Source organism: Fringilla coelebs (assembly GCF_963513975.1).
Source record: "Fringilla coelebs genome assembly, chromosome: 30".
In the NCBI taxonomy this organism is placed as follows: Eukaryota; Metazoa; Chordata; class Aves; order Passeriformes; family Fringillidae; genus Fringilla; species Fringilla coelebs.
The window spans coordinates 1449684-1474368 of record NC_140056.1 but is presented as its reverse complement, the minus strand read 5'-3'; the positions used below and the strand labels follow the sequence as shown (position 1 = coordinate 1474368).

Here is a 24685-nt window from a genome sequence, read left to right as displayed (position 1 = left end):
CCGGAAACCCCCGGGACCACCCCGGAGCTCGGAACATCCCCGCGCCCCCCAGCCCCGGGAGCCCTCCGGACCACGGGGCTACCCCGGCACCCTCCCAGATCCTGGGACCACCCCGACAGCCGGGACAACCCCGGACAGTCCCTCCTGGGACCCCCTTGGACCCCGGGACACCCCCGGACCCCCACGCTCCCAGACCTCTCCGGATCCCAGGATAGCCCCGGACACCGGGATACCCCCGGGCACCGGGACATCCCGGGACCTCCGTGCTGTCGGACCCACCCGCTCCGGGGCTTTGCGGGACGCCAAAATCCCCCCTAAACTCAGCGCCCCGGCTCCCACTCACCTCGGGACCCCCTCGGACCCCGGGACATCCCCGCACCTCAGCACCCCGCAACCCTCCCGGTCCCGGGACCCCTCCGTCCTCAGCGCTGCAGGACCATCCCCGGACCCCTGACCCCGGGGGATCCCCTCCCGTCCATCCCGGGACCTCCCCGGCGCTTTGCTCTCCTCCCACCCTCCCGACCCGCGCACCCCCGGTTCCCGGTGCTCCCCGCGGCCCGGGGCCGGACTACAACTCCCGGCGGCCCCCGGGCCGCTCCGTTCCCGCCGCCTTCCGCCGCTCCGTTCCCGCCATGGCGGGGTTCGATCCGGCGGCGCTGCCCGAGCTGCTCCCGGTCTTCTACCGGCGGCTCTTCCCGCACGGCCCCTACGGCCGCTGGCTCAGCTACGGCGGCGGTGAGCGGGGGGGGAACCGGTACCGGGCGGCGGGGCAGCGTCGGGGATGCGGTGATACCGGGCGGGGGGCACCGGTACCGGGGTGGGGGGGGCTCCACTGGGGACCGTCATACCGGCCGGAGAGGCATCGATACCGGGCTGGGGGTCACTGATACCGGCTGGGGGTCACCGATACCGGGCGGGGGGCACCGATACCGGCCGGAGAGGCATCGGTACCGGGCTGGGGGTCACCGATACCGGGCGGGGGGTCACTGATACCGGCTGGGGGTCACCGCTACCGGGCGGGGGGTCACTGATACCGCGTGGGGGGCACCGATACCGGCTGGGGGTCACCGATACCGGGCGGGAACACCGCGATGCCCGGTCCCAGCGCACGTTGGAATGCCGGGGCGGGCGGTGGGTGGATGCACTGACCGGGACACCGGGAGAAGCAGAGAAAGGGGGGTCTGGGGGTGACTGTAACGGGGGAAATTTAGGATGACATTGACCCCCCCGACCCTCCCGGTACCTGCAGTGGTGAAGAACTACTTCCAGCTGCGGGAATTCTCCTTCACCCTGCGGGACGATGTCTACCTGCGCTTCCAGTCCTTCAGCAGCCCCCAGGAGCTGGAGCGGGAACTGCAGAAGATCAACCCCTACAAAATCGACATCGGGGCTGTCTACTCGCACCGGGTGAGTGCTGCCCACCCTGCTGGGGGGGGTCTCCGGGGGTCTCTGGCCACGCTGAGCCCGTCCCGTCCCTCCTGCAGCCCAACCAGCACAACACGGTGCACCTGGGAGCCTTCCAGCCGCAGGAGAAGGAGCTGGTCTTTGATATTGACATGACAGATTACGACGATGTCCGGACGTGCTGCAGGTTCCTCGGGGGGTTTCTGGGGCTGGCAGGGGGTTCAGGGGTGTGGGGTGTCCAGCTGAGCCCCCTCACTGTGCCCCCAGCTCGGCTGATATCTGCTCCAAGTGCTGGACGCTGATGACCATCGCCGTCCGCATCATCGACCGCGCGCTCGTGGGTGAGGGGTCTGGGGGCACACGGGGGGGCTGGCTGGGGGTGTCCAGGTCCCACAGGGGCCAGACCCCAAAGAATTCACAGAATTTTGGGTTGGAAGAGAATTTTAAGATCATCAAGTCCAACCCAGCCCCAATACCTCAACCAAACCCTGGCACTGAGTGCCACATCCAGGCTTTGTTAAACACACCCAGGGGTGGTGACTCCATCACCTCCCCGGTCCCTGGGAATTCCCAAAATTCACAGAATTCACAGAATAACCAGGTTGGAAGAGAACTTTAAGATCATCAAGTCAAGCCCAGCCCCAGCCCCTCAGCTAAACCCTGGCAGCAGTGCCACATCCAGGCTTTGTTAAACACACCCAGGGTTGTGACTCCATCACCTCCCCAGTCCCTGGGAATTCCCAAAATTCACAGAATTTACAGAATTCTGGGTTGGAAGAGAACTTTAAGATCATCAAGTCAAGCCCAGCCCCAGCCCCTCAGCTAAACCCTGGCAGCAGTGCCACATCCAGGCTTTGTTAAACACACCCAGGGTTGTGACTCCATCACCTCCCCGGTCCCTGGGAATTCCCAAAATTCACAGAATTCACAGAATAACCAGGTTGGAAGAGAACTTTAAGATCATCAAGTCAAGCCCAGCCCCAGCCCCTCAGCTAAACCCTGGCAGCAGTGCCACGTCCAGGCTTTGTTAAACACACCCAGGGTTGTGATTCCACCACCTCCCCGGTCCCTGGGAATTCCCAAAATTCACAGAATTCACAGAATGACCAGGTTGGAAGAGACCCTAAAGGTCATTGAGTCCAACCCAGCCCCAACCCCTCAACCAAACCCTGGCAGCAGTGCCACATCCAGGCTTTGTTAAACACACCCAGGGTTGTGACTCCACCACCTCCCTCTGCCCTGGGAATTCCCAAAATTCACAGAATTCTGGGTTGAAAGAGAATTTTAAGATCGTCAAGTTCAACCCAGCCCCAGCCCCTCAACCCTGGCACCCAGTGCCACGTCCAGTTTTTTTTAAACACACCCAGGGATGGTGACTCCACCACCTCCCGGGCAGAACATTCCAGAACTTTATCACCCTTTCTGTAAAAAACTTTTTGCTGGTATCCAACCTAAATTTTCCCAGACACAGCTTGAGGCTGTGTGCTCTGGTTCTGGAGAAAGAGACCAAACCCCTCTGTGGGAGATGGATTTGGAGAAAATCCCTAAAGTTTGATAGAAGGTTCACATCGTGTCAGTGCTTTGGGGGTCACCACAGCCTGTCCCAATGTGGCCCTCAAACCCATCAGTGCTCCCCCAAACCCATCAGTGCCCCCCAAACCCATCTGTGCCCCCCAAACCCATCTGAGCTCCCCCAAACCCATCAGTGCCCCCCAAACCCATCTATGCCTCCCCAAACCCATCTGTGCCCACCCCAAACCCACCTGAGCTCCCCCAAACCCCACGTGTGCCCCCCCAAACCCATCTGAGCTCCCCCAAAATCCATCTGTGCCCCCCAAACTCATCAGTGTTCCCCAAACCCATCTGAGCTCCCCCAAAACCCATCTGTGCCCCCCAAACTCATCAGTGCCCCCCAAACCCCACGTGTGCCCCCCCAAACCCTACGTGTGCCCCCCCAAACCCCATCCATGCCCACCCAAACACCATCTATGCCCCCCCAAACCCATCTGTGCCCCCCCCAAACCCCACGTGTGCCCCCCAAACCCATCTGTGCCCCCCCCAAACCCCACATGTACCCCCCAAACCCTTCGTGTACCCCCCCAAACCCTACGTGTGCCCCCCCAAACCCCATCTATGCCCACCCAAACACCATCTATGCCCCCCCAAACCCCACGTGTGCCCCCCAAAACCCCACGTGTGCCCCCCCAAACCCATCTGTGCCCCCCCCAAACCCCTCGTGTGCTCCCCCAAACCCATCTGTGCCCCCCCCAAACCCCACATGTACCCCCCAAACCCTACGTGTACCCCCCCAAACCCCATCTATGCCCACCCAAACACCATCTATGCCCCCCCAAACCCCACGTGAGCCCCCCCAAACCCCACCTGTGCCCCTCAGAGGACCTGGGCGTGCGGCACCGCCTGTGGGTGTACTCTGGCAGGAGGGGCGTGCACTGCTGGGTGTGCGACGACGCCGTCAGGAAATGGTCCCCAGCCCTGAGGGCGGCTGCTGTGGAGTACCTGAGCCTGGTCAAGGTGGGTTTGGGGGGGTTTGGGGGGCTTTGGGTACCCCTGAGCCTGGGCAAGGTGGGTGCCGGGGGGTTCGGGTACCCCTGAGCCTGGTCAGGGTGGGTTTGGGGGGGTTTGGGTACCCCTGAGCCTGGGCAAGGGGGGTTTGGGTACCCCTGAGCCTGGTCAGGGGGGGTTTGGGTACCCCTGAGCCTGGTCAGGGTGGGTTTGGGGGGCTTTGGGTACCCCTGAGCCTGGGCAAGAGGGTTTGGGGGGGTTTGGGTTCCCCTGAGCCTGGGCAAGGGGGTTTGGGTACCCCTGAGCCTGGTCACGGTGGGTTTGGGGGGCTTTGGGTACCCCTGAGCCTGGGCAAGGGGGTTTGGGTACCCCTGAGCCTGGTCAAGGTGGGTGCCAGGGGGGTTTGGGGGGCTTTGGGTACCCCTGAGCCTGGTCAGGGTGGGTTTGGGGGGCTTTGGGTACCCCTGAGCCTGGACAGGGTGGGTTTGGGTACCCCTGAGCCTGGGCAAGGTGGGTTTGGGGGGGTTTGGGTACCCCTGAGCCTGGTCACGGTGGGTTTGGGTACCCCTGAGCCTGGGCAAGGGGGTTTGGGTACCCCTGAGCCTGGTCACGGTGGGTTTGGGGGGGTTTGGGCACCCCTGAGCCTGGGCAAGGGGGTTTGGGTACCCCTGAGCCTGGGCAAGGGGGTTTGGGTACCCCTGAGCCTGGTCACGGTGGGTTTGGGGGGGTTTGGGCACCTCTGAACCTGGGCAAGGTGGGTTTGGGGGGCTGTGGGTACCCCTGAGCCTGGTCAGGGGGGGTTTGGGGGGGTTTGGGTGCCCCTGAGCCTGGGCAAGGGGGGTTTGGGGGGGTTTGGGGGGGTTTGGGTGCCCCTGAGCCTGGGCAAGGTGGGTTTGGGGGGGTTTGGGGGGCTTTGGGTACCCCTGAGCCTGGTCAAGGTGGGTGCCAGGGGGATTTGGGGGGCTTTGGGTACCCCTGAGCCTGGGCAAGGGGGGCTTGGGGGGTTTGGGTACCCCTGAGCCTGGTCAAGGTGGGTGCCAGGGGGGTTTGGGGGGGTTTGGGCACCCCTGAGCCTGGGCAAGGGGGGTTTGGGGGGGTTTGGGTGCCCCTGAGCCTAGGCAAGGTGGGTGCCAGGGGGTGTCAGGGGGCTTTGGGTACCCCTGAGCCTGGGCAAGGTGGGCTTGGGTACCCCCTGCCCCTGGTGAAGGTGGGTTTGGGGTGCCCAGCACCCCCCCACAGCCGGTGGGTTTGGGGTGCCCAGCCCCCCTGATCCTGCAGCAGGCAGGTTTGGGGTGCCCAGCCCCCCCTGCCCCTGCAGCAGGCAGGTTTGGGGTGCCCAGCCCCCGCCCACCCCCGCTCTGTCCCCCTGTCTGTCCCCAGGGCGGTGCAGACTCGGTGAAGAAGGTGACGCTCTCCCAGCCCGTGCACCCCTTCATCAGGTGCGTGAGCACGGCTCAATTATGTATTATATTATATTATATTATATTATATTATATTATATTATATTATATTATATTATATTATATAATTATGTTATATTATATTTATTATATTACATTACATTACATTACATTACATTACATTACATTACATTACATTACATTATATTATATTTATTATGTTATATTATATTTATTATATTACATTACATTACACTATATATAAAACAAATATATAAATACAAATGACACATCTTAAAAACCATATATTGATAACCTCAGCATGACTTACACCATCTCCATTACCCCACCCTTCACACAAGACTTAAAAACAGAGTAAAACTTTTAAAAATCCTCTGAGTTCCCCCAGATTTGGGTCCTCAGAGTCCCTTTTTGGGCACGCCCTGATGTCCCCCGTGTGTCCCCAGGCGCTCGGTGGCCGTGGTGCAGGAATACTTCGAGGAGCACCTGCGGGGGCAGGACATCCTGGGCAGCCCCGAGAGGTGGGACAGGGTGCTGGCCCTGCTGCCACAGGGTATCCTTCCTGCAAGGGTTAAAATTAAAATATGGGGTTAAAGTTAAAATATGGGTTAAAATGAAAATATGGGATTGGGAATGTCCTTCCTGGCCAGGACATCCTGGGCAGCCCCGAGAGGTGGGACAAGGTGCTGGCCCTGCTGCCCCAGGGGATCCTTCTTTAAAGGGTTAAAATATGGGTTAAAATTAAATTATGGGGTTAAAGTTGAAATATGGGGTTAAAGTTAAAATATGGGTTAAAATGAAAATATGGGATTATGAAGGTCCTTCCTGGCCAGGACATCCTGGGCAGCCCTGAGAGATTGGACAGGGTGCTGGCCCTGCTCCCACAGGGGATCCTTCTTTAAAGGGTTAAAATATGGGTTAAAATTTAAAATATGGGGTTAAAGTTAAAATATGGGGTTAAAACACGAGGTTAAGGTTAAAATATGGGGTTAAAATGAGACCATGGGGTTGTGAATGTCCTTCCTGGCCAGGACACCCTGGGCAGCCCCGAGAGGTGGGACAGGGTGCTGGCCCTGCTGCCCCAGGGTATCCTCCTTTAAAGGGTTAAAATTAAAATATAGGTTAAAATTAAAATATGGGGTTAAAATGAGACCATGGGGTTGTAAATGTCCTTCCTGGCCAGGACACCCTGGGCAGCCCCGAGAGGTGGGACAGGGTGCTGGCCCTGCTGCCCCAGGGTATCCTTCCTTCAAGGGTTAAAATATGGGTTAAAATTTAATTATGGGGTTAAAGTTAAAATATGGGGTTAAAATGTGGGGTTAAAGTTGAAATATGGGGTTAAACATGGGGTCAGTAGGGTGCTGAGGTGTAAATGGCGTCCTGGAAGGGTAAAGGGGATCCTGGAAGGGTAAATGGGATCCTGAAAGGGTACATGGGGTCCTGGAAGAGTGAATGGCACCCTGGAAGGGTAAATGTGATCCTTGAAGGGTAAATGGGGTCCTGGAAGGGTAAATATGGTCCTGGAAGGGTAAAATGGATCCTGGAACAGTAAATGTGATCCTAGAAGGGTAAATGGCATCCTGGAAGGGTAAATGGGGTCCTGAAAGGATAAAACGGATCCTGGAAGGGTTAATGGGGTCCTGGAAGCGTAAATGGGATCCTGGAAGGGTAAATGGCATTCTACAAGGGTTAATGCGATCCTGGAAGGGTAAATGGCATCCTGGAAGGGTAAATGTGAACCTGTAAGGGGTAAATGGGGTCCTGAAAGGGTAAAACGGATCCTGGAAGGGTAAATGTGATTCTGGAAGTGTAAATGTGATCCTGGAAGGGTAAATGTGGTCCTGAAAGGATAAAACGGATCCTGGAAGGGTAAACGGGATCCTGGAAGGGTAAATGGGGTCCTGGAAGGGTTAATGTGATCTTGGAAAGGTGAATGTGATCCTGGAAGGGTAAAAGGGATCCTGGAAGGGTAAATGTGGTCCTGGAAGGGTAAAGGGGATCCTGGAAGGGTAAAGGGGATTGCGGAGGGGTCAGTGTGTTCCCGGAGGAGCCTTGACGGCCCCAGAGCTGCGGGAGCCGCTGCAGGCCGAGTTTCCCCGCAAGAAGGACTCGGTGCAGCGCTGGGAGCTGCTGCGGGCCCGCGCCGAGCGGGAGCGGGAGCGGGGCCGGGCCGGGCACCCCGAGTGGGAGGTGATGCTGCAGCTCTGCTTCCCCCGGCTCGACTGCAACGTCAGCAAAGGGCTCGGGCACCTGCTCAAGAGCCCCTTCAGCGTGCACCCCAAAACAGGTGAGGGGCATGGGGAGGGGAAACGGGGTTAAAAATGGGGCTGGGAGTGAGAGGGGAGGGGTTAGGGTCTGTGCTTACAGTGGGCTGAATGAAGGGATGGGGAGGATGTAGTTGTAATAATTGTTGTTATAAATGGGAATTGTTATATTATATTACATTAATAATATTATCATATTATATTATATTATATTATATTATATTATATTATATTATATTATATTATATTATATTGCATTATATTGCATTATATTGCATTATATTGCATTACATTATATTATATTAATTTATATTACATTATATTACATTACATTACATTACACTACATTGCATTATGTCATATTGCATTATGTTAAATTGCATTATGTTATATTATATTATGTTACATAATATACTATAATACAATATTATATTATATTATATTATATTATATTATATTATATTATATTATATTATATTATATTATATTATATTATATTATATTATATTATATTATATTATATTATTATAGAATATTATAGTATAGTATAGTATAGTATTATATATGAATATTCTTATTTATTATATTAACATTATATGATAACTATTATAAGTTACTATAGATTGTGATTCTGATTATTATAAATATTGTTATTTTTATTAATTGCAATTATTATAATAATCATACCTTAAAACACCTGTATTATCCCACCTTATACATAAAACTAAAATCAAATCAAAGCTTTTTACCCAGCTGTCAGTGACCCCATGTCCAGCCCAAACACCCCTTAACCCCATCCCTGCTGTGTCCCAGGGCGCATCTCGGTCCCGCTGGACCTGCAGAGGCTGGAGGAGTTTGATCCGTTCTCAGTGCCCACCATCACGTACGTCACTGGGAGCTTTGGGGGGGGTACTGCTGACAGAGACCCCTAACCCTGACCCTAAACCCTAACCCTAACCCTAACCCACTATCACGTACGTCACTGGGAGCACTGGGAGGGTACTGCTGATAGAGCACCCCTAAACCAAACCCTGACCCTAAACCCTAACCCTAACCCTGACCCTAAACCCTAACCCGAACCCTAACCCACCATCACATACGTCACTGGGAGCACTGGGAGGGTACTGCTGATAGAGCACCCCTAAACCAAACCTTGAACCTAACCCTGAACCATAACCATGACCCTAACCCAACCTTAACCCTAACCCTAACCCACCATCACGTACGTCACGGGGAGCTCGGGGGGGGTACTGCTGATAGAGCACCCCTAACCCTAATCCTGACCCTAAACCCTAACCATAACCCTGACCCTAAACCAATTTTAAACCTAACCCTAAACCAAAACTAACCCTAACCCACCATCACGTACGTCCCTGGGAGCTCTGGGGGTCCTGCTGTTGATAGAGCCCCATAACACAAACCCTGACCCTAACCCTAAACCCGAACACTAACCCTAACCCTAACCCAACCTTAACCCTAACCCGAAACCAAAATTAACCCTAACCCACCATCACGTACGTCACTGGGAGCACTGGGGGGCTGCTGCTGACAGAGCACCCCTAAACCAAACCTTGACCCTAACCCTGAACCATAACCCTGACCCTAACCCAACCTTAACCCTAACCCTAACCCACCATCATGTACGTCACTGGGAGCTCTGGGGGGGACTGCTACTGATAGAACCCCCTAACACAAACCCTGACCCTGACCCTAACCCTAACCCTAAACCAAACCTAACCCTAACCATAACCCTGACCCTAACCCAACCTTAACCCTAAACCAAAACTAACCCTACCCCACCATCACGTACGACACGGGGAGCCCTGGGGGTGCTGCTGCTGATAGAGCCCCCTAACACAAACCCAGACCCAAACCCTAAACCATAACCCTGACCCTGACCCTGACCCTGACCCGAAACCCTAACCCTAAACCAAACCTAACCCTAACCCACCATCATGTTTGTCACTGGGAGCACTGGGGGGCTGCTGCTGCCAGAGCACCCCTAACACAAACCCTGACCCAAACCCTAAACCCTAACCCTAACCCAGAGCACCCCTAAACCAAACCCTAAGCCTAACCCTAAACCAAACCTAACCCTAACCCACCATCATGTTTGTCACTGGGAGCACTGGGGGGGCTGCTGCTGATAGAGCCCCCTAACACAAACCCTGACCCAAACCCTAAACCCTAACCCTAACCCAGAGCACCCCTAAACCAAACCCTGAGCCAAACCCTAAACCATAACCCTAACCCCTAACACAAACCCTGACCCTAACCCTAAACCCTAAACCTAACCCAGAACACCCCTAAACCTAACCTAACCCTAACCTAACCCTAACCTAACCCTACCCCACCATCTCGTATGTAACTGGGAGCACTGGGGGTGCTGCTGCTGCCAGAGCAGCCGTAACCCAAACCCTAATGCTACCCTGACCCTAAACCTGACCCTAACCCTGACCCTGACTCTGACAGTGACCCCAACCCTGACCCCAACCCCGACCCTAATCCTCCCCTGTCCTGACTGTCCGTCTGTCTGTCTGTCCCGTGTCTGTCCAGGTCGCTGTGCCAGGAGCTGGACGCGGCCGGCAGCGACGGCGAGCAGGAGGAGGGGGGGGAGACGGAGCCCAAACGGCGCACGAGGGGTCAGGGGGGCTTGGGGTCGGGGTTTGGGGTGTGGGGTGGGGTCAAGGGTGGGGTGTGGGGTCAGGGTTTGGGGTGTGGGGTCAGGGTTTGGGGTTTGGGGTCAGGTTTGGGGTGTGGGGTCAGGGTTTGGGGTCAGGTTTGGGGTTTGGGGACAGGATGTCGGGTCAGGGGTGGGGTTTGGGGTGAGGTTTGGGTCTTGGGGTCAGGATTTGGGGACAAGGGTGGGGATTAGGGGTCAGAGGTGGGGTTTGGGGTCAGGAGTGTGGTTTGGGTCGGGGTTTGGGGTCATGGTTTCGGAGCAGGGATGGGGTTTGGGGTCAGGGATGGCATTTGGGGACAGGGTTTGGGGTCAGGGGTGGGGTTTGGGGACAGCAGTGGGGTTTGGAGTCAGTGTTTGGGGCAGTGTTTGGGGTCAGGTTTGGGGTCAGTGTTTGGGGTTTGGTCACAGGGATGGGATTTGGGGACAGGGTTTGGGATCAGGGATGGGGTTTGGGGTCAGGGATGTCATTTAGAGGTCAAGGTTCGGGTTTTGGGGGTTTGGGGTTGGGGTTGGGGCTGTGGTTTTGAGGGTCGGGGCTGTGGTTTTGGGGTTCGGGGCTGTGGTTTTGGGGGTCAGGGATTGAGGGTCAGGGATGGGGTTTTGAGGTCGGGGCTGTGGTTTTGGGGTCAGGGCTGTGGTTTTGGGGGTTAGGGTCAGGGATTGAGGGTCAGGATGGGGTTTTAGGGGTCAGGGCTGTGGTTTTGGGATCGGCGCTGTGGTTTTGGGGTCGGGGCTGTGGTTTTGGGGGTCAGGGCTGTGGTTTTGGGGGTCAGGGATGGGGTTTTGGGGCTCGGGGCTGTGGTTTTGGGGCTCGGGGCTGTGGTTTTGGGGGTTAGGGTCAGAGATTGAGGGTCGGGATGGGGTTTTAGGGGTCGGGGCTGTGGTTTGGGGTCAGGGCTGTGGTTTGGGGTCGGGGCTGTGGTTTTGGGGGTCGGGGCTGCGGTTTTGGGGGTCAGGGATGGGGTTTTGGGGTCGGGGCTGTGGTTTTGGGGGTTAGGGTCAGGGATTGAGGGTCGGGATGGGGTTTTGGGGTCGGGGATGGGGTTTTGAGGTCAGGGCTGTGGTTTTAGGGGTCGGGGCTGTGGTTTTGGGCTCAGGGCTGTGGTTTTGGGGTCGGGGCTGCGGTTTGGGGTCCCAGCCCCCCTCCCCACTCCCTGCAGACTACAGGAGGACCAGCCTGGCCCCGTACGTGCGGCTCCTGGAGCAGTTTGTGGAGGGGATGGAGAGCGCCCGGCGGGGAGAGCGCATCCGCCGCAGCGGTGGGACCCCAAAACCCGCCCCAAAAGGGGCCCTGGGGGGCTCCTCTGGGACCTGGGGTCTGCCCTGCTGGGGTTGGGGGGCTCCTGTGGGATTTGGGGTCTGCCCTGCTGGGTTTGGGGGGCTCCTGTGGGGCCTGGGGGTCTGCCCTGCTGGGTTTGGGGGGCTCCTGTGGGATTTGGGGTCTGCCCTGCTGGATTTGGGGGCTCCTGTGGGATTTGGGGTCTGCCCTGCTGGATTTGGGGTCTGCCCTGCTGGATTTGGGAGGCTCCTGTGGGATTTGGGGTCTGCCCTGCTGGATTTGGGGTCTGCCCTGCTGGATTTGGGGGGCTCCTGTGGGATTTGAGGGTCTATAATTGAATTTTGGGGGTCTGCCCTGCTGGATTTGGGGGGCTCCTGTGGGACCTGGGGGTCTGCCCTGCTGGATTTTGGGGGCTCCTGTGGGACCTGGGGGTCTGCCCTGCTGGATTTTGGGGGCTCCTGTGGGATTTGGGGTCTGCCCTGCTGGATCTGGGGGGCTCCTGTGGGATTTGAGGGTCTATAATTGAATTTTGGGGGTCTGCCCTGCTGGATTTCGGGAGCTCCTGTGGGATTTGGGGGTCTGCCCTGCTGGATTTGGGGGCTTCTCATTGGATTTGGGGTCTGCCCTGCTGGATTTGGGGGGCTCCTGTGGGATTTGGGGTCTGCCCTGCTGGATTTGGGGGGCTCCTGTGGGATTTGGGGTCTGCCCTGCTGGATTTGGGGGGCTCCTGTGGGATTTGGGGTCTGCCCTGCTGGATTTGGGGGGCTCCTGTGGGATTTGAGGGTCTATAATTGAATTTTGGGGGTCTGCCCTGATGGATCTGGGGGGCTCCTGTGGGATTTGAGGGTCTATAATTGAATTTTGGGGGTCTGTCCTATTGGATTTGGGGGCTCCTGTGGGATTTGGGGTCTGCCCTGCTGGATTTGGGGATCTTTAATTGAATTTTGGGGGTCTGCCCTGCTGGATTTGGGGGCTTCTCATTGGATTTGGGGTCTGTCCTGTTGGATTTGGGGTCTTTAATTGAATTTTAGGGGTCTGTCCTGTGGGATTTGGGGTCTGCCCTGCTGGATTTGGGGGGCTCCTGTGGGATTTGGGGTCTGCCCTGCTGGATTTGGGGGTTTCTCATTGGATTTGGGGTCTGTCCCTTGGGTTTTGGGGTCTTTAATTGAATTTTGGGGGTCTGCTCCATTAGATTTGGGGGTCTGTCACTGAATTTTGGGGTCTGTCCCTTTGGATTTGGGGTCTTTAATTGAATTTTGGGGACCTGCCCTGTTGGATTTGGGGGTCTCTCACTGAATTTTGGGGTCTGTCCCATCAGATCTGGGACCACACGAGGAAGGAGCTGAGCGGTGGCTGTTGCTGTGACACCTTTGTTTGGTCTGGACAAACCTCCCCATTTCTCATTTTTTTGCAGATCTTCAAGGGGATTTCTGAGGCCTCGCCGCTGCCAGTGTCCCCTGTGGTGTCACTGTCACCTCCCCTGCCCGTGGGGGTCCCCTGAGCCCCCTGCCCTGTTTTTATACCTTTTGTACCGTTTTCTACACAAAAACCATTAAATGTTTCTGCTCAGCTTCGTGCTGGGAGGTACTGAGGAGGGTGGGGGGGAGCTGGGGGAGGGGGTCCCTGCTCTGTAGTGTGGGGTCCCCTGCCTGGACCCTGTCCTGACCCCATAACCCTGTCCTGACCCCCTCCCCTGACCCCCTAAACCTGTCCTGACCCCATAACCCTGCCTGGACCCTGTCCTGACCCCATAACCCTGTCCTGACCCCCTGTCCTGACCCCATAACCCCCTGTCCTGACCCCATAACCTCACCTGGACCCCCTGTCCTGACCCCCTAACCCTGCCTGGACCCCCTAAACCTGTCCTGACCCCCTGTCCTGACCCCATAACCCTGTCTGGACCCCCTGTTCTGACCCCATAACCCTGTTCTGACCCCCTAATCCTGAATGGACCCCCCTTCCTTGGACCCCCTAATCCTGTCCTGATCCTCTAACCCCACCTGGACCCCCTCCCCTGACCCCCTAACCCTGTTCTGACCCCATAATCCTGCCTAGACCCCCTCCCCTGACCCCCTAACCCTGCCCTGACCCCTTAATCCTGAATGGACCCCCCTTCCTTGACCCCCTAAACCTGTCCTGACCCCCTAACCCTGTCCTGACCCCCTAAACATATCCTGACCCCCTAATCCCACCTGGACCCTGCCCTGACCCCCTAATCCTGAATGGACCCCCCTTCCTTGACCCCCTAAACCTGCCTGGACCCCCTAAACCTGTCCTGACCCCATAACTCTGCCCTGACCCCATAATCCCACCTGGACCCCCCAAACCTGTCCTGACCCCCTAAACCTGAATGGATCCCCCAAACCTGTCCTGACCCCCTAGCCCCGCCTGGACCCCCTCATCCCACCTGGATCCCCCTCCTGGGGCTCCCCTCGCCCTTCCCGGGTCTCCCCTCCCCCCTCCCGGTGCTCCCCTCCCCCCCCCGGGATCTCCCCGTACCCACGGGGGGGCCCGAACAGAGCCCGGAACGCCGGAGCGCGGCCGTGGGGACGCGGCCGGAGCGGTGCTGCCGGAGCTCTCCCCCTGCCCCGGAAGTCCCGCGCTCCCGGAAGTCGCGCTGCCCTCTCGGTCTCTTTCCGCCGCCATCTTGGGCCCCGCTCCCCGCACAGTGAGTCCCGCGCTGCCATCCGCCGCCATCCACCGGCATCCGCCGCTCAGGGCGCCGCTCGCCGCTAGCGGGATGAGCGGGTGGCCGGGAGGAGCCGGTTGAGGCCATCGATGGGGTCGTGGGCGCGCCGGGCAGGGCAGAGGGGGCGGCCCCGCGCACCGGCGGGGAAGGGGGGGAGGAAGCGGCCTAGGCCCGGGACCGGGATCGGGATCCGGCTCTGCCTGTGCCGTGCGGCCGAGCTGTCTCGGCAGATTTTCCCGGTAAAGGGAGGCGCACGGTGTCCGAGCGGGGTGGGAAGGACGAGTTACCGGTGGTGGCCCCCGGGCTGTACCGGAGCCCCGGCGAGCCCGGGCCTGTCGGTTTGTCCCTTCCCGTAGAAATGCCCGGCGAAGCCACAGAAACCGTCCCGGCCACGGAGCAGGAGCTGCCGCAGCCGCAGGCGGAGACAGGTGAGGCCGGGGGGTGTCGGGGGTGATTCCCGGGATCCCCTCACCGGGCGGGGAGCTGCAGCGTCCCGGGGAGGCTGGGCCGGGACCCGGTGGCGGCGGGGGCTGTGTGAGCCCGGTTTGAGCCTTGTCACGTCCCCCGCGGGGGTTTTGGCGTGTCCGTTCCGTGGTCTCGCTGTGGCCAAAACAAACCGGGCCGGTCCTGTGGTTTGCCGGCCGGAGCAGGCGGGGAACGGGAGCGGAGCGGGGACTCCGCGTGTCCCAAAGTCCCGGGACCGGGGACAGGGAAGGCTCCGAGCTCCGTTTGGGTGGGAGAGGAGGGCGGCGGCCGTGGCCAGGCCGAGGTGTTGGATTTGGGGACGTGTCCCGTGGGATTTGGGATCCTGTCCCGTTGGATTTAGGATCCTGTCCCATTGGATTTAGGGATCCTGTCCCATTGGATTTGGGGATCCTGTCCCGTGGGATTTGGGATCCTGTCCCGTTGGATTTAGGATCCTGTCCCATTGGATTTAGGGATCCTGTCCCATTGGATTTAGGGATCCTGTCCCATGGGATTTAGGGATTCTGTCCCATTGTATTTAGGGATCCTGTCCCATGGGATTTGGGGATCCTGTCCCGTGGGATTTGGGATCCTGTCGTGTTGGATTTGGGGATTCTGTCCCATTGAATTTAGGGATCCTGTCCCACTGGATTTGGGATCCTGTCCCATTGGATTTGGGGATCCTGTCCCATTGGATTTGGGGATCCTATCCCATTGGATTTAGGGATCCTGTCCCGTGGGATTTGGGGATTCTCTCCCATGGGATTTGGGGTCCTCTCTTGTTGGACTTGGAGTCTTGTCCCACTGGATTTGGGGGCATGTGCCGTTGGATTTGGGGCTCCTATCCTACTGAATTTGGGGACCTGTCCTGTTGGGTTTGGAGGCCTGTCCTATGGGATTTGGGGATTCAGTCCCACTGGATTTGGGGATCCTGTCCCATTGGATTTAGGGATCCTGTCCCACTGGATTTGGGGATTCTGTCCCATGGGATTTGGGGGTCCAGTCCTGTTGGATTTGGGGATTCTGTCCCTCTGGATTGGGGGGCCTGTCCCATTGGATTTGCAGGCCCATCCTATTGGATTTGAGGGTCTTCCCCACTAGATTTGGGGGTCTCTCACTGAAATTTGGGGGTCTCACTGGATTTGGGGTCTTTCATTAAATTTTGGGGGTCTATCCCTCTGGATTTGGGGTCTTTCACTGAATTTTGGGGAGCTGTCCCTCTGGATTTGGGGGTCTTTCATTCAATTTTGGGGATCTGTCCTGTCAGATTTGGGGGTTTGTCCTGTTGGATTTGGGGGTTTCTCACTGAATTTTGTGTGTCTGTCCCTTTGGATTTAGGGGTCTGCCCCGTTGGATTTGGGGGGTCTGCCCTGTTAAGTTTGGGGTTCTTTCATTGAATTTTGGATGTCTGTCTTGTTGGATTTGGGGGTCTCTCATAGGATTTGGGGTCTGTCCCGTTGTGGGAGGGCTGGTGGCAGAGAGGGGACACAAGGAGGGAGCTGAGTGATGGCTGTTGCTGTGACAGCTGCAGCAGTGATTCCCAGGAGCTGCTGAGCTCCTTATCCCTCCTGGCATGGCTGGAATTCCTCTTTGGGGCCCCCTCCCTGGAATGGCTCCCCTGTCCCTCTCAACTGACAGCTCCCAAAATTCTGCTGCTCGTGGGATTCCTCAGGCAGCTCCTTGGATTTTCATCTTTTTCCTTGGAAAAACTCTGGAGGTGTGGGACTGGTGCACGCTGATCCAGAGGAATTCTGGGCAGAAATCCCCTGGTTTTGGGGAATCCTTTGGCTGGGGATGTTTGAGAAGGAACCAAGGAAAGGTGGGGCAGTGGGGGAGAAGCAGGAATGATTGTGTTCATCAGGAATGTGCTCAGAAGGAACAGGGAGAGCAGGCAGGGATAAAAGATTGTTCTGGAGAGGGTGGTTGTGCATGGCCTGTTCTGTGCCCTTGGCAGCACTTGCTGCTCCTTTGGGAGGCACCAGGACGTTCCTTGGAGCAGGAATGTCCTGGCACTGCTGTCCAGCTCCAGGCCTGCCCATCCTTCCCACAGTGCCCTGGTTTGGGGTAAAATGGGGCATTTTCAGCACCTTTCAGGACCCCATTCCTGGGGCAGGACAGGGGTGGCATTCCCTGCAGCTGTCACTGCACTGGGTGGCAGCGAGACCAGGAGATGACTGACCCTGATCCCAGGGTGGGACAGGGACACAGCCCCTGGGAGGGACAGGATCCATGGCACAGGGCTGGATCTGGGCTCTGTCACTGCCCTGGGTGACACAGAGACCAGGACACAACTGATCCCAGGGTGGGACAGGGACACAGCCCCTGGAAGGGACAGGATCCATGGCACAGGGCTGGCTCTGGGCTGATCCCAGGGTGGGACAGGGACACAGCCCCTGGGAGGGACAGGATCCATGGCACAGGGCTGGATCTGGGCTCTGTCACTGCCCTGGGTGACACAGAGACCAGGACACAACTGATCCCAGGGTGGGACAGGGACACAACTCCTGGGAGGGACAGGATCCATGGAATGGGGCTGGCTCTGGGCTGATCCCAGGGTGGGACAGGGACACAGCCCCTGGGAGGGACAGGATCCATGGCACGGGGCTGGCTCTGGGCTCTGCAGCTCCCGAGGGCGGCGCCGTGCCTGGGCTGGTTCTACTGGTTGGACCAGCACTGCCCTGCCCGGCTCTCCTGGGCTCTGCCCTCCCTGGGATCTCCAGTGGCTGCTGGGAATGACGTTGGGAATGTCAGGGCTCTCTCCAGGCTCTCAGGAGCTGGGAGCTGAACCCTCTCATGCCCTCTTCCCTAAACAGTGCCCCTCGAGTGCTGATTGGCATTGGGAATGTCAGGGCTCTCTCCAGGCTCTCAGGAGCTGGAAGATGAACTCTCTCATGGCCTCTTCCCTAAACGGTGCCCCTCGATTGCTGGTTGGCATTGGGAATGTGTTCCCAGGCTCTCTTCAGGCTCAGCTCTGGCTCAGGAGCTGGAAGCTCAGCCCTGGCATGGCCTCTTCCCTAAACGGTGCCCCTCGATTGCTGGTTGGCATTGGGAGTTTCATTGGGAATGTCAGGGCTCTCTCCAGGCTCCCAGGAGCTGGAGCTCAGCCCTGGCATGGCCTGTGGCCTGGGCAGTGCCCTTGGCTCACCAGCTGCTGTTGGGAATGGCCAGGCTCTCTGCAGGCTCTCTTGGACCTGGCTGGGGAGCTGGAAGCTGCTCCTGCTCTGTGGGACTTGCCTTAATAAACTGTTGTTCTCCCTGTTCAGCTCCAGCTGCCCCCGTTCCTGCTCCCATCCCTGCTCCAGGTACTCCTGTAACCCCTGGTGTGCCGCATTAACCAGCCTGTGCCATCCTGGGGGTTGCATTCCATTAACCCTAACAGCTTCCAGGGCACTGGGGGGCCTGGCCCCACCACCCCCATGTCATTGTGCCCTCAGGGGCATCTGCCCCTGGCTGGAGGGAGAGAGCTCCCAGGGCACTCCACATGTCAGTGGAATTATATTTTTATATTTTATTTGTTTATATAATTTTTGGGGTTATATTTTACTTTCTCTTCCTCTTCTTGGGTGGGTCTTTGTTCCCCCTGCAGCCCAGGGGGTGACCCCAGGCTCATGAGCAGCCCTGGGTGTCCTGACAGACTACTGGGGCTCCACAGGGGTTGTGACAGCCCCTTGGGTAGGGCAGAGCTGGATCCCTGCAGCCCTGGCCTGCTGGGGCTTCCTGGTGGTTCGGGGAGTGCCTCCTGCCTTTCAGAGCTCTCAGGAAAATCTGTGTTCTAGAAGGGGATGAACGTCCTGGTCCGTGCTGACCCTGGCAGTGCCTGCTGGGCCAGAGGCCAGAGGAATGCCAGGGCTGGCTGCATGCCCCCTCCCTGTGTCTCCTTCTCTCCCTCCCTCCTCTCATGGCTCACTCTGTTTCTCTCCTTTAGCTGTTCTTCATGCTGCTCATTCCCCACCTCTGACTCCATCTCCATCTGCCCAGGCACAGCTGCCCAGCACTGCCCCGGCTCTGCCGGGCCCCCCAGGCCCCGTGTCCCCCCCGGTGGTCCCAGCTGCAGCCATCCCCGTGTTCTCTGTGCCCCCCCAGCCCCCTGCCCCAGCCCTTCTGGGCCCAGCCACCACTGCCCCTCCTCCAGCTCCACAGGCCCCTGTGGGTTTTGCAGCCCCAGGATCTCCAGGGCCTGTCCCAGTTAGCCCAGTGTCCCCAGGATTCCCAGCTCCAGCATCAACTGGCCTGGCTGCAGCTTCTGCTGCAGTGACAGGGGCCCCTCTTGTCCCCCCAGTGAGCCCCAGTTCTCTCCCAGCTGCTCTCACCTCTACCATGAAAACTGCTCCTGCTGCAGCCTCGGTGGGAGCAGCCCCAGCCCCTCTCCCTGTCTCTGGAGCAGCCCCAGCCCCTCTCCCTGTCTCTGGAGCAGCCCCAGCCCCTCTCCCTGTCTCTGGAGCAGCCCCAGCCCCTCTCCCTGCCTCTGGAGCAGCCCCAGCCCCTCTCCTACCTCCCCCATCCCGTCCCCTTCTGGCATCTCCCCCACCAGTGCCTCCCACTTTGCTGCCTGCTCCCACGGTGGCAGTGTCCCCCCAGAGCCCAGGAACACCCCCACTTCCCACAGTCCCTGTGTCTCCTGGAATTCCTGCTGTTCCAGGCTCTCCCCGAGCCCCAGCTCCAGCCCTGGTCAGTGCCATCTCTCCCCCTGTCTTCCTGGCTGCCCCCAAAGCTCCTTTGTCACCCCCTATCCCTCTGCTGCCAGCTGGGATGTCCCCTGGGCATCCTGCTGCTGGCCCAGCCCCTGGTGCCCCAGTCTCACCAGTGCTCCCAGTTGCTCCTTCTGCTGCCAAGGCCTCTCCCATGGCCCCCCCAGCTGTGGGACCCCCAGTCCCTCCCTCTGTGGCCAGGACCCCTCCTGGGAGCCCGGCCCCTCGGGCAGCTCCAGTGGCTCCTGTCCTGTCCACACCTGCACTGGGAGCTGCCATCTCTGTGCCAGGCTCTCCAGCGAGCCCAGTGTTCCCAGCAGCAGCTCCTGCTGTCCCCTCTGCCAGCTGTCCCCCTGTCACACTGGCCATGGCAGCTCCAGCCACCCCTCCTGCAGCCAAAGCAGCTCCTCCAAGTCCAGCTGCTGTCCCCTCTCCTCCTGTCACACCATCCATGGCAGCTCCAGCCACCCCTCCAGGGGTTAAAACATCTCCTGCTGCCCCTGTCCCACCGGCCATGGTGGCCCCAGCTGCCCCTCCAGTGGCCAAAGCAGCTCCTGGGAGCCCAGTCACTGCCCCAGCTGCCCCCTCTGTCCCTGTCACACCACCCCTGGCACCTCTGGCCACCCCTCCAGGGGTTAAAACATCTCCTGCTGCCCCTGTCCCACCGGCCATGGTGGCCCCAGCTGCCCCTCCAGTGGCCAAAGCAGCTCCTGGGAGCCCGGTGAGTGCCCCCTGTGCCCCTGTCACAGCGGCCATGGCAGCTCCACCCTCTCCAGCTGCCCCTCCCTCAGCCAAAGATGCTGCCAAGGGCTCTGGTGCTGCCTCAGCTGCCCCTCCAGCTCCCCCCAGCCCAGCTCCAGCCACCCCTGCTCCCAAGAGCCCTGTTGCTGCTCCCCCATCCCCTGCCGCCCCAGCTCCTGCAGCTCCACCAGCTCCAGCTGCCCCCCCAGCAGCCAAAACACCCCCAAAGAGCCCTGCCAAAGCCACCCCAGCTCCAACCACCCCAACTGAGGCCAAGACACCCCCAAAGAGCCCTGCCAAAGCCACCCCAGCTCCAGCCACCCCCACTGAGGCCAAGGCACCCCCAAAGAGCCCTGCCAAAGCCACCCCAGCTCCAACCACCCCAACTGAGGCCAAGACACCCCCAAAGAGCCCTGCCAAAGCCACCCCAGCTCCAGCCACCCCCACTGAGGACAAAACACCCCCAAAGAGCCCTGCCAAAGCCACCCCAGCTCCAGCCACCCCCACTGAGGACAAAACACCCCCAAAGAGTCCTGCCAAAGCCACCCCAGCTGCACCAGCCTCTCCTGAGGCCAAGACACCCCCAAAGAGCCCTGCCAAAGCCACCCCAGCTGCACCAGCCTCTCCTGAGGCCAAGACACCCCCAAAGAGCCCTGCCAAAGCCACCCCAGCTCCAGCCACCCCCACTGAGGCCAAGACACCCCCAAAGAGTCCTGCCAAAGCCACCCCAGCCTCTCCTGAGGCCAAGGCACCCCCAAAGAGCCCTGCCAAAGCCACCCCAGCTCCGGCTTCCCCTGGAGCAGACAAAAAACCTCCCAAGGGCAGCCCTGCCACTGCCCCATCCGCTCCTGTGGCTCCAGCACCTTCAGCCACCCCCACTGAGGCCAAGGCACCCCCAAAGAGCCCTGCCAAAGCCACCCCAGCTCCAGCCACCCCCACTGAGGACAAGGCACCCCCAAAGAGCCCTGCCAAAGCCACCCCAGCTCCAGCCACCCCCACTGAGGACAAGACACCCCCAAAGAGCCCTGCCAAAGCCACCCCAACCCCTGCTGAGGCCAAAACACCCCCAAAGAGCCCTGCCAAAGCCACCCCAGCTCCACCAGCCTCTTCTGAGGCCAAGGCACCCCCAAAGAGCCCTGTCAAAGCCACCCCAGCCCCTGCTGAGGCCAAAACACCCCCAAAGAGCCCTGCCAAAGCCACCCCAGCTCCAGCCACCCCCACTGAGGACAAGGCACCCCCAAAGAGCCCTGCCAAAGCCACCCCAGCTCAAGTGGCCCCTGCTGCAGCCAAAGGACCCTCAAAAAGCCCTGCTGAGGCCAAGGCACCCCCAAAGAGCCCTGCCAAAGCCACTCCCCCTGCAGCCACCCCTGCTGAGGCCAAGGCACCCCCAAAAAGCCCTGTCAAAGCCTCTCCCCTTCCAACCACCCCCGCTGCAGCCAAAGCACCCCCAAAAAGCCCCGCTGAGGCCAAGGCACCCCCAAAGAGCCCTGCCAAGGCCACTCCAACTCCAGCAGCCACAAGCCCACCTCCTGCCCCGGCCACGGGTGTTTCTGGTGCCCCTCCAAAGCCCCCAACCCCTGCCAAGAAGCAGCAGCCCCCCACCAATAACAAGGTGGCCAAGCCGGCCGCTCGCCCCCCCTCGAAAGCCGCACCCGGCGCTGACGATGAGGAGCTGCCACCTCTGCTCCCCCCCGAGCCACCCGTGCTGCTGGAGCTGTCCCCTCCCACGGGGGTCCTGGCACCACAGCCCGTCCTCAAGAATGACAAGGGTATTTGTCCATACGTGCATGGAGTGTCACTGGCTGCCCACGGGGTACTAACGGCGTGCCCGGTGTGTGCGGTGGGCACGGGGAGGGACGGGGCTGGGCACGGTGCCCGCGGTCACTAACGCGTGTCCTCGGGCACGGAGCACGGCGTGGTGTTTGTGGTTTGTGGTTTGTTTGTGGCATGGGCACTGCGAGATGAGCTGAGCTGAGCTGAGCTGGCTTCACACCGAGGAGATGCCACGTGCCTGGCACTGCTGTGCGTGGTGGCCTCGTGGTGGCCTCGTGGTGGCCTCGGGTCCGGCTGGCGGTGTTGGTGCCAAACTGGGATGTCCCCACGCTATGCCTGAAGTGTTGGGAGCCCAGGGCACACCTTGACACCTGCAGAGAGGTTTGCCAAGGCTCCTGTGTGCCGTGAGGCCCTTCCCAGAGGACTGAATCCAGGTAATGGCTGCATGGGAACCATCAGGGTCACCTCCAGGTGACCTCCAAGGCTGGGGACACTGAGCTCTGCTTCAATAACTGGTGTGGTCAGTGCCGTGGGTCACAACTGCAGCTGGTGGTGGCCCTCTGGGCACCCAGAGGTGCTGTCCCCTGAGGGGGGTTCAGGGTTATCCCAGATTATCCCTGTAGTGAAGCCACGGATGTGGAGCAGCCCTGGGGGCTTGGTGAGGGCGATCTTGGTGCCGTGTGTCAGCTCTGGGTTTGAGGGGACTCAAGAGATGCCCTGTCACACTAACCTACTGCCACCTCAGCACCCTGGGAGTGCCACCCACCTCCTCCCCCAGCCACTGCCACAGGCTGGAGCCACCTTGGGGTTCATTCTGGAGCCTCTGGGCACCTGTGGGGCTCTGGCACCCTGCTCCCACCACGGCAAGGCTGAGAACCCACTCGTGCCACCCTGCTGATGGCACTGAGAGTGCAGGGAATGCTCCATCCACCACCTAACTGGGCTGGCTGGTGGCAAACCAGCGTGCCCTGGACCTACCTGAGATGGGAAGAGTGAGGGCTGTGTGTCTCTGCAGGGTCTGGCACAGAGTCCGACAGCGATGAATCCGTACCAGAGCTCGAAGAGCAGGACTCCACACAGGCCACGACGCAGCAGGCACAGGTAGGGCAGGTGGCACGTGCCATCCATGGTGGGTCAGAGTCCCTGCAGTGTCACCCCAGCATTGTCACGGATCCCTCTGGTTTTTCCTCCCCGCAGCTCGCAGCAGCAGCTGAAATAGACGAAGAACCCGTCAGCAAAGCAAAACAGAGCCGGAGTGAGAAGAAAGCTCGCAAGGTGAGGCTTCACTTGTCCCTGGTGAACGGCCCCAGGGCTCAGAGGCACGCTGGGGATCTCACCAGTCATGGATTGGAGCGTTCCCTCCAGCTGGCAGCCTGGGAGTGCTGCTCCGTGGTAGCAGATGCACTTTGCCATGTGTATCCATGCAGCAAATGTTGGATCTGGGACTCTGGAGAGAGGAGTTGGCACATCTGGGCTGGCTCCAGAGCTCTTCTTCCCTCACTGACCTTTCCCTGGTGTTTTTCAGGCAATGTCCAAGCTGGGCCTTCGCCAGGTGACAGGAGTCACCAGAGTCACCATCCGGAAATCCAAGAACATCCTCTTTGTCATCACAAAGCCAGACGTGTACAAGAGCCCGGCGTCAGACACCTACATCGTCTTTGGCGAGGCCAAGGTGAGCCCACCCTGGCACCAGCAGGGCAGGGCTCCTTCCTGTCACCTGTGCACTGTGTGGCTCCTGCCAGGGCATGTGCTGGCACTGCCCAGGACTGGCCTCACTGCTCCTCTCCTTCTCTTCCCTGCTGCAGATCGAAGACCTGTCCCAGCAGGCTCAGCTGGCAGCTGCCGAAAAGTTCAAAGTGCAAGGAGAACCCGTTTCCAACATCCAGGAAAACACACAGACCCCCACGGTGCAGGAGGAGAGCGAGGAAGAGGAGGTGAGGCCTTCCCCAGCCTCTCTGTGGGGTTTGGGTTAATGCACACATTCCTCTCCTTCATCCGCATTTCAAAGGGGTCCTGCCCTGGGGGTGTTGACAGTGCAGGCCTGGCCCCCTGGCTCCCCATCCAGCCCCAGCCCGTGCCAAGCCTGGAACTGGCACCAATCCTGGGCTCTGTTTCTCCTTGAGGTTGATGAAACCGGCGTGGAGGTGAAAGACATCGAGCTGGTGATGTCGCAGGCGAACGTGTCGCGGGCGAAGGCCGTGCGAGCCCTCAAGAACAACAGTAACGACATTGTAAACGCGATAATGGTGAGTGCTGGGGGGCAGCAGCTTTTGGGGGGTCCCTGGGGGGAGCTGCTGCCTCTGGGCTGCCTCCTGACTCCCCTTCTCCCCACAGGAACTGACGATGTAGCCGCCGGAGGGAGGAGCCTTTTTTGGTGTTTCAGAGAAGAGTAAAATACAACTAAATTTAAAATTTGTACTATTTCTATCGGTTAATAAAGTTGTGGCTTATTGTTGGTGAAATTTCTGCTCTGTGGGGCTTTGCTGCCTGCCCTTCCCTGGGAGTTGTGGCCCCAGGGTGGAGCCTTCCTCCCGGGAAGATCCCGGTGCTGATAGCCCGTGCTGGAACAGCACCTGCCCGTTCCCTCCTTTCCTTCCTGTCCCAGAGCCTGCCTGGACACCAGCCCAGCTGCAGGGTCACCCCTCATCCCCTCAGGGTTCCCTTCAGGGGGGCTCCTCACCGCCCTGCAGCAGGCAGGGATGGGGATCAGGGCTGGGGAAAGGCTGTGGATGTGGTTTGGGGTGGATGGACATGG

General features: G+C 59.2%; 2 protein-coding genes across 5 annotated transcripts; both read left to right on the top strand.

Annotated features, from left to right (window-relative positions):
• Positions 1–603: 603 nt before the first annotated feature.
• On the top strand, positions 604–13137 carry PRIM1 (DNA primase subunit 1). 2 transcript variants are annotated; one of them, XM_084223548.1, is made up of 12 exons: positions 604–735; positions 1250–1407; positions 1485–1591; positions 1672–1745; positions 3800–3936; positions 5308–5366; positions 5795–5901; positions 7414–7635; positions 8426–8495; positions 10169–10254; positions 11456–11554; positions 12989–13137. In XM_084223548.1, exons 1-12 carry the CDS (start codon positions 633–635, stop codon positions 13006–13008), a joined length of 1242 nt encoding a protein of 413 aa, XP_084079674.1. In that variant the 5' UTR covers positions 604–632; the 3' UTR covers positions 13009–13137. The 2 variants fall into 2 exon arrangements, 1 of the variants encoding a protein (XP_084079674.1); XR_014616846.1 differs by lacking the exon at positions 12989–13137 and having other exon boundaries at positions 629–735; positions 7416–7635; positions 11456–11498.
• Positions 13138–14199: 1062 nt separating this feature from the next.
• NACA (nascent polypeptide associated complex subunit alpha) lies at positions 14200–24392 on the top strand. 3 transcript variants are annotated; one of them, XM_084223678.1, is made up of 10 exons: positions 14202–14242; positions 14620–14691; positions 17992–18030; positions 18654–21926; positions 22946–23031; positions 23128–23205; positions 23456–23602; positions 23736–23864; positions 24054–24176; positions 24265–24392. In XM_084223678.1, exons 2-10 carry the CDS (start codon positions 14622–14624, stop codon positions 24277–24279), a joined length of 3960 nt encoding a protein of 1319 aa, XP_084079804.1. In that variant the 5' UTR covers positions 14202–14242; positions 14620–14621; the 3' UTR covers positions 24280–24392. The 3 variants fall into 3 exon arrangements, with proteins under 3 accessions (XP_084079806.1, XP_084079804.1, XP_084079805.1); XM_084223679.1 differs by lacking the exon at positions 17992–18030; XM_084223680.1 differs by lacking the exons at positions 17992–18030; positions 18654–21926 and having other exon boundaries at positions 14200–14242.
• The last annotated feature ends 293 nt before the right edge of the window (positions 24393–24685 follow it).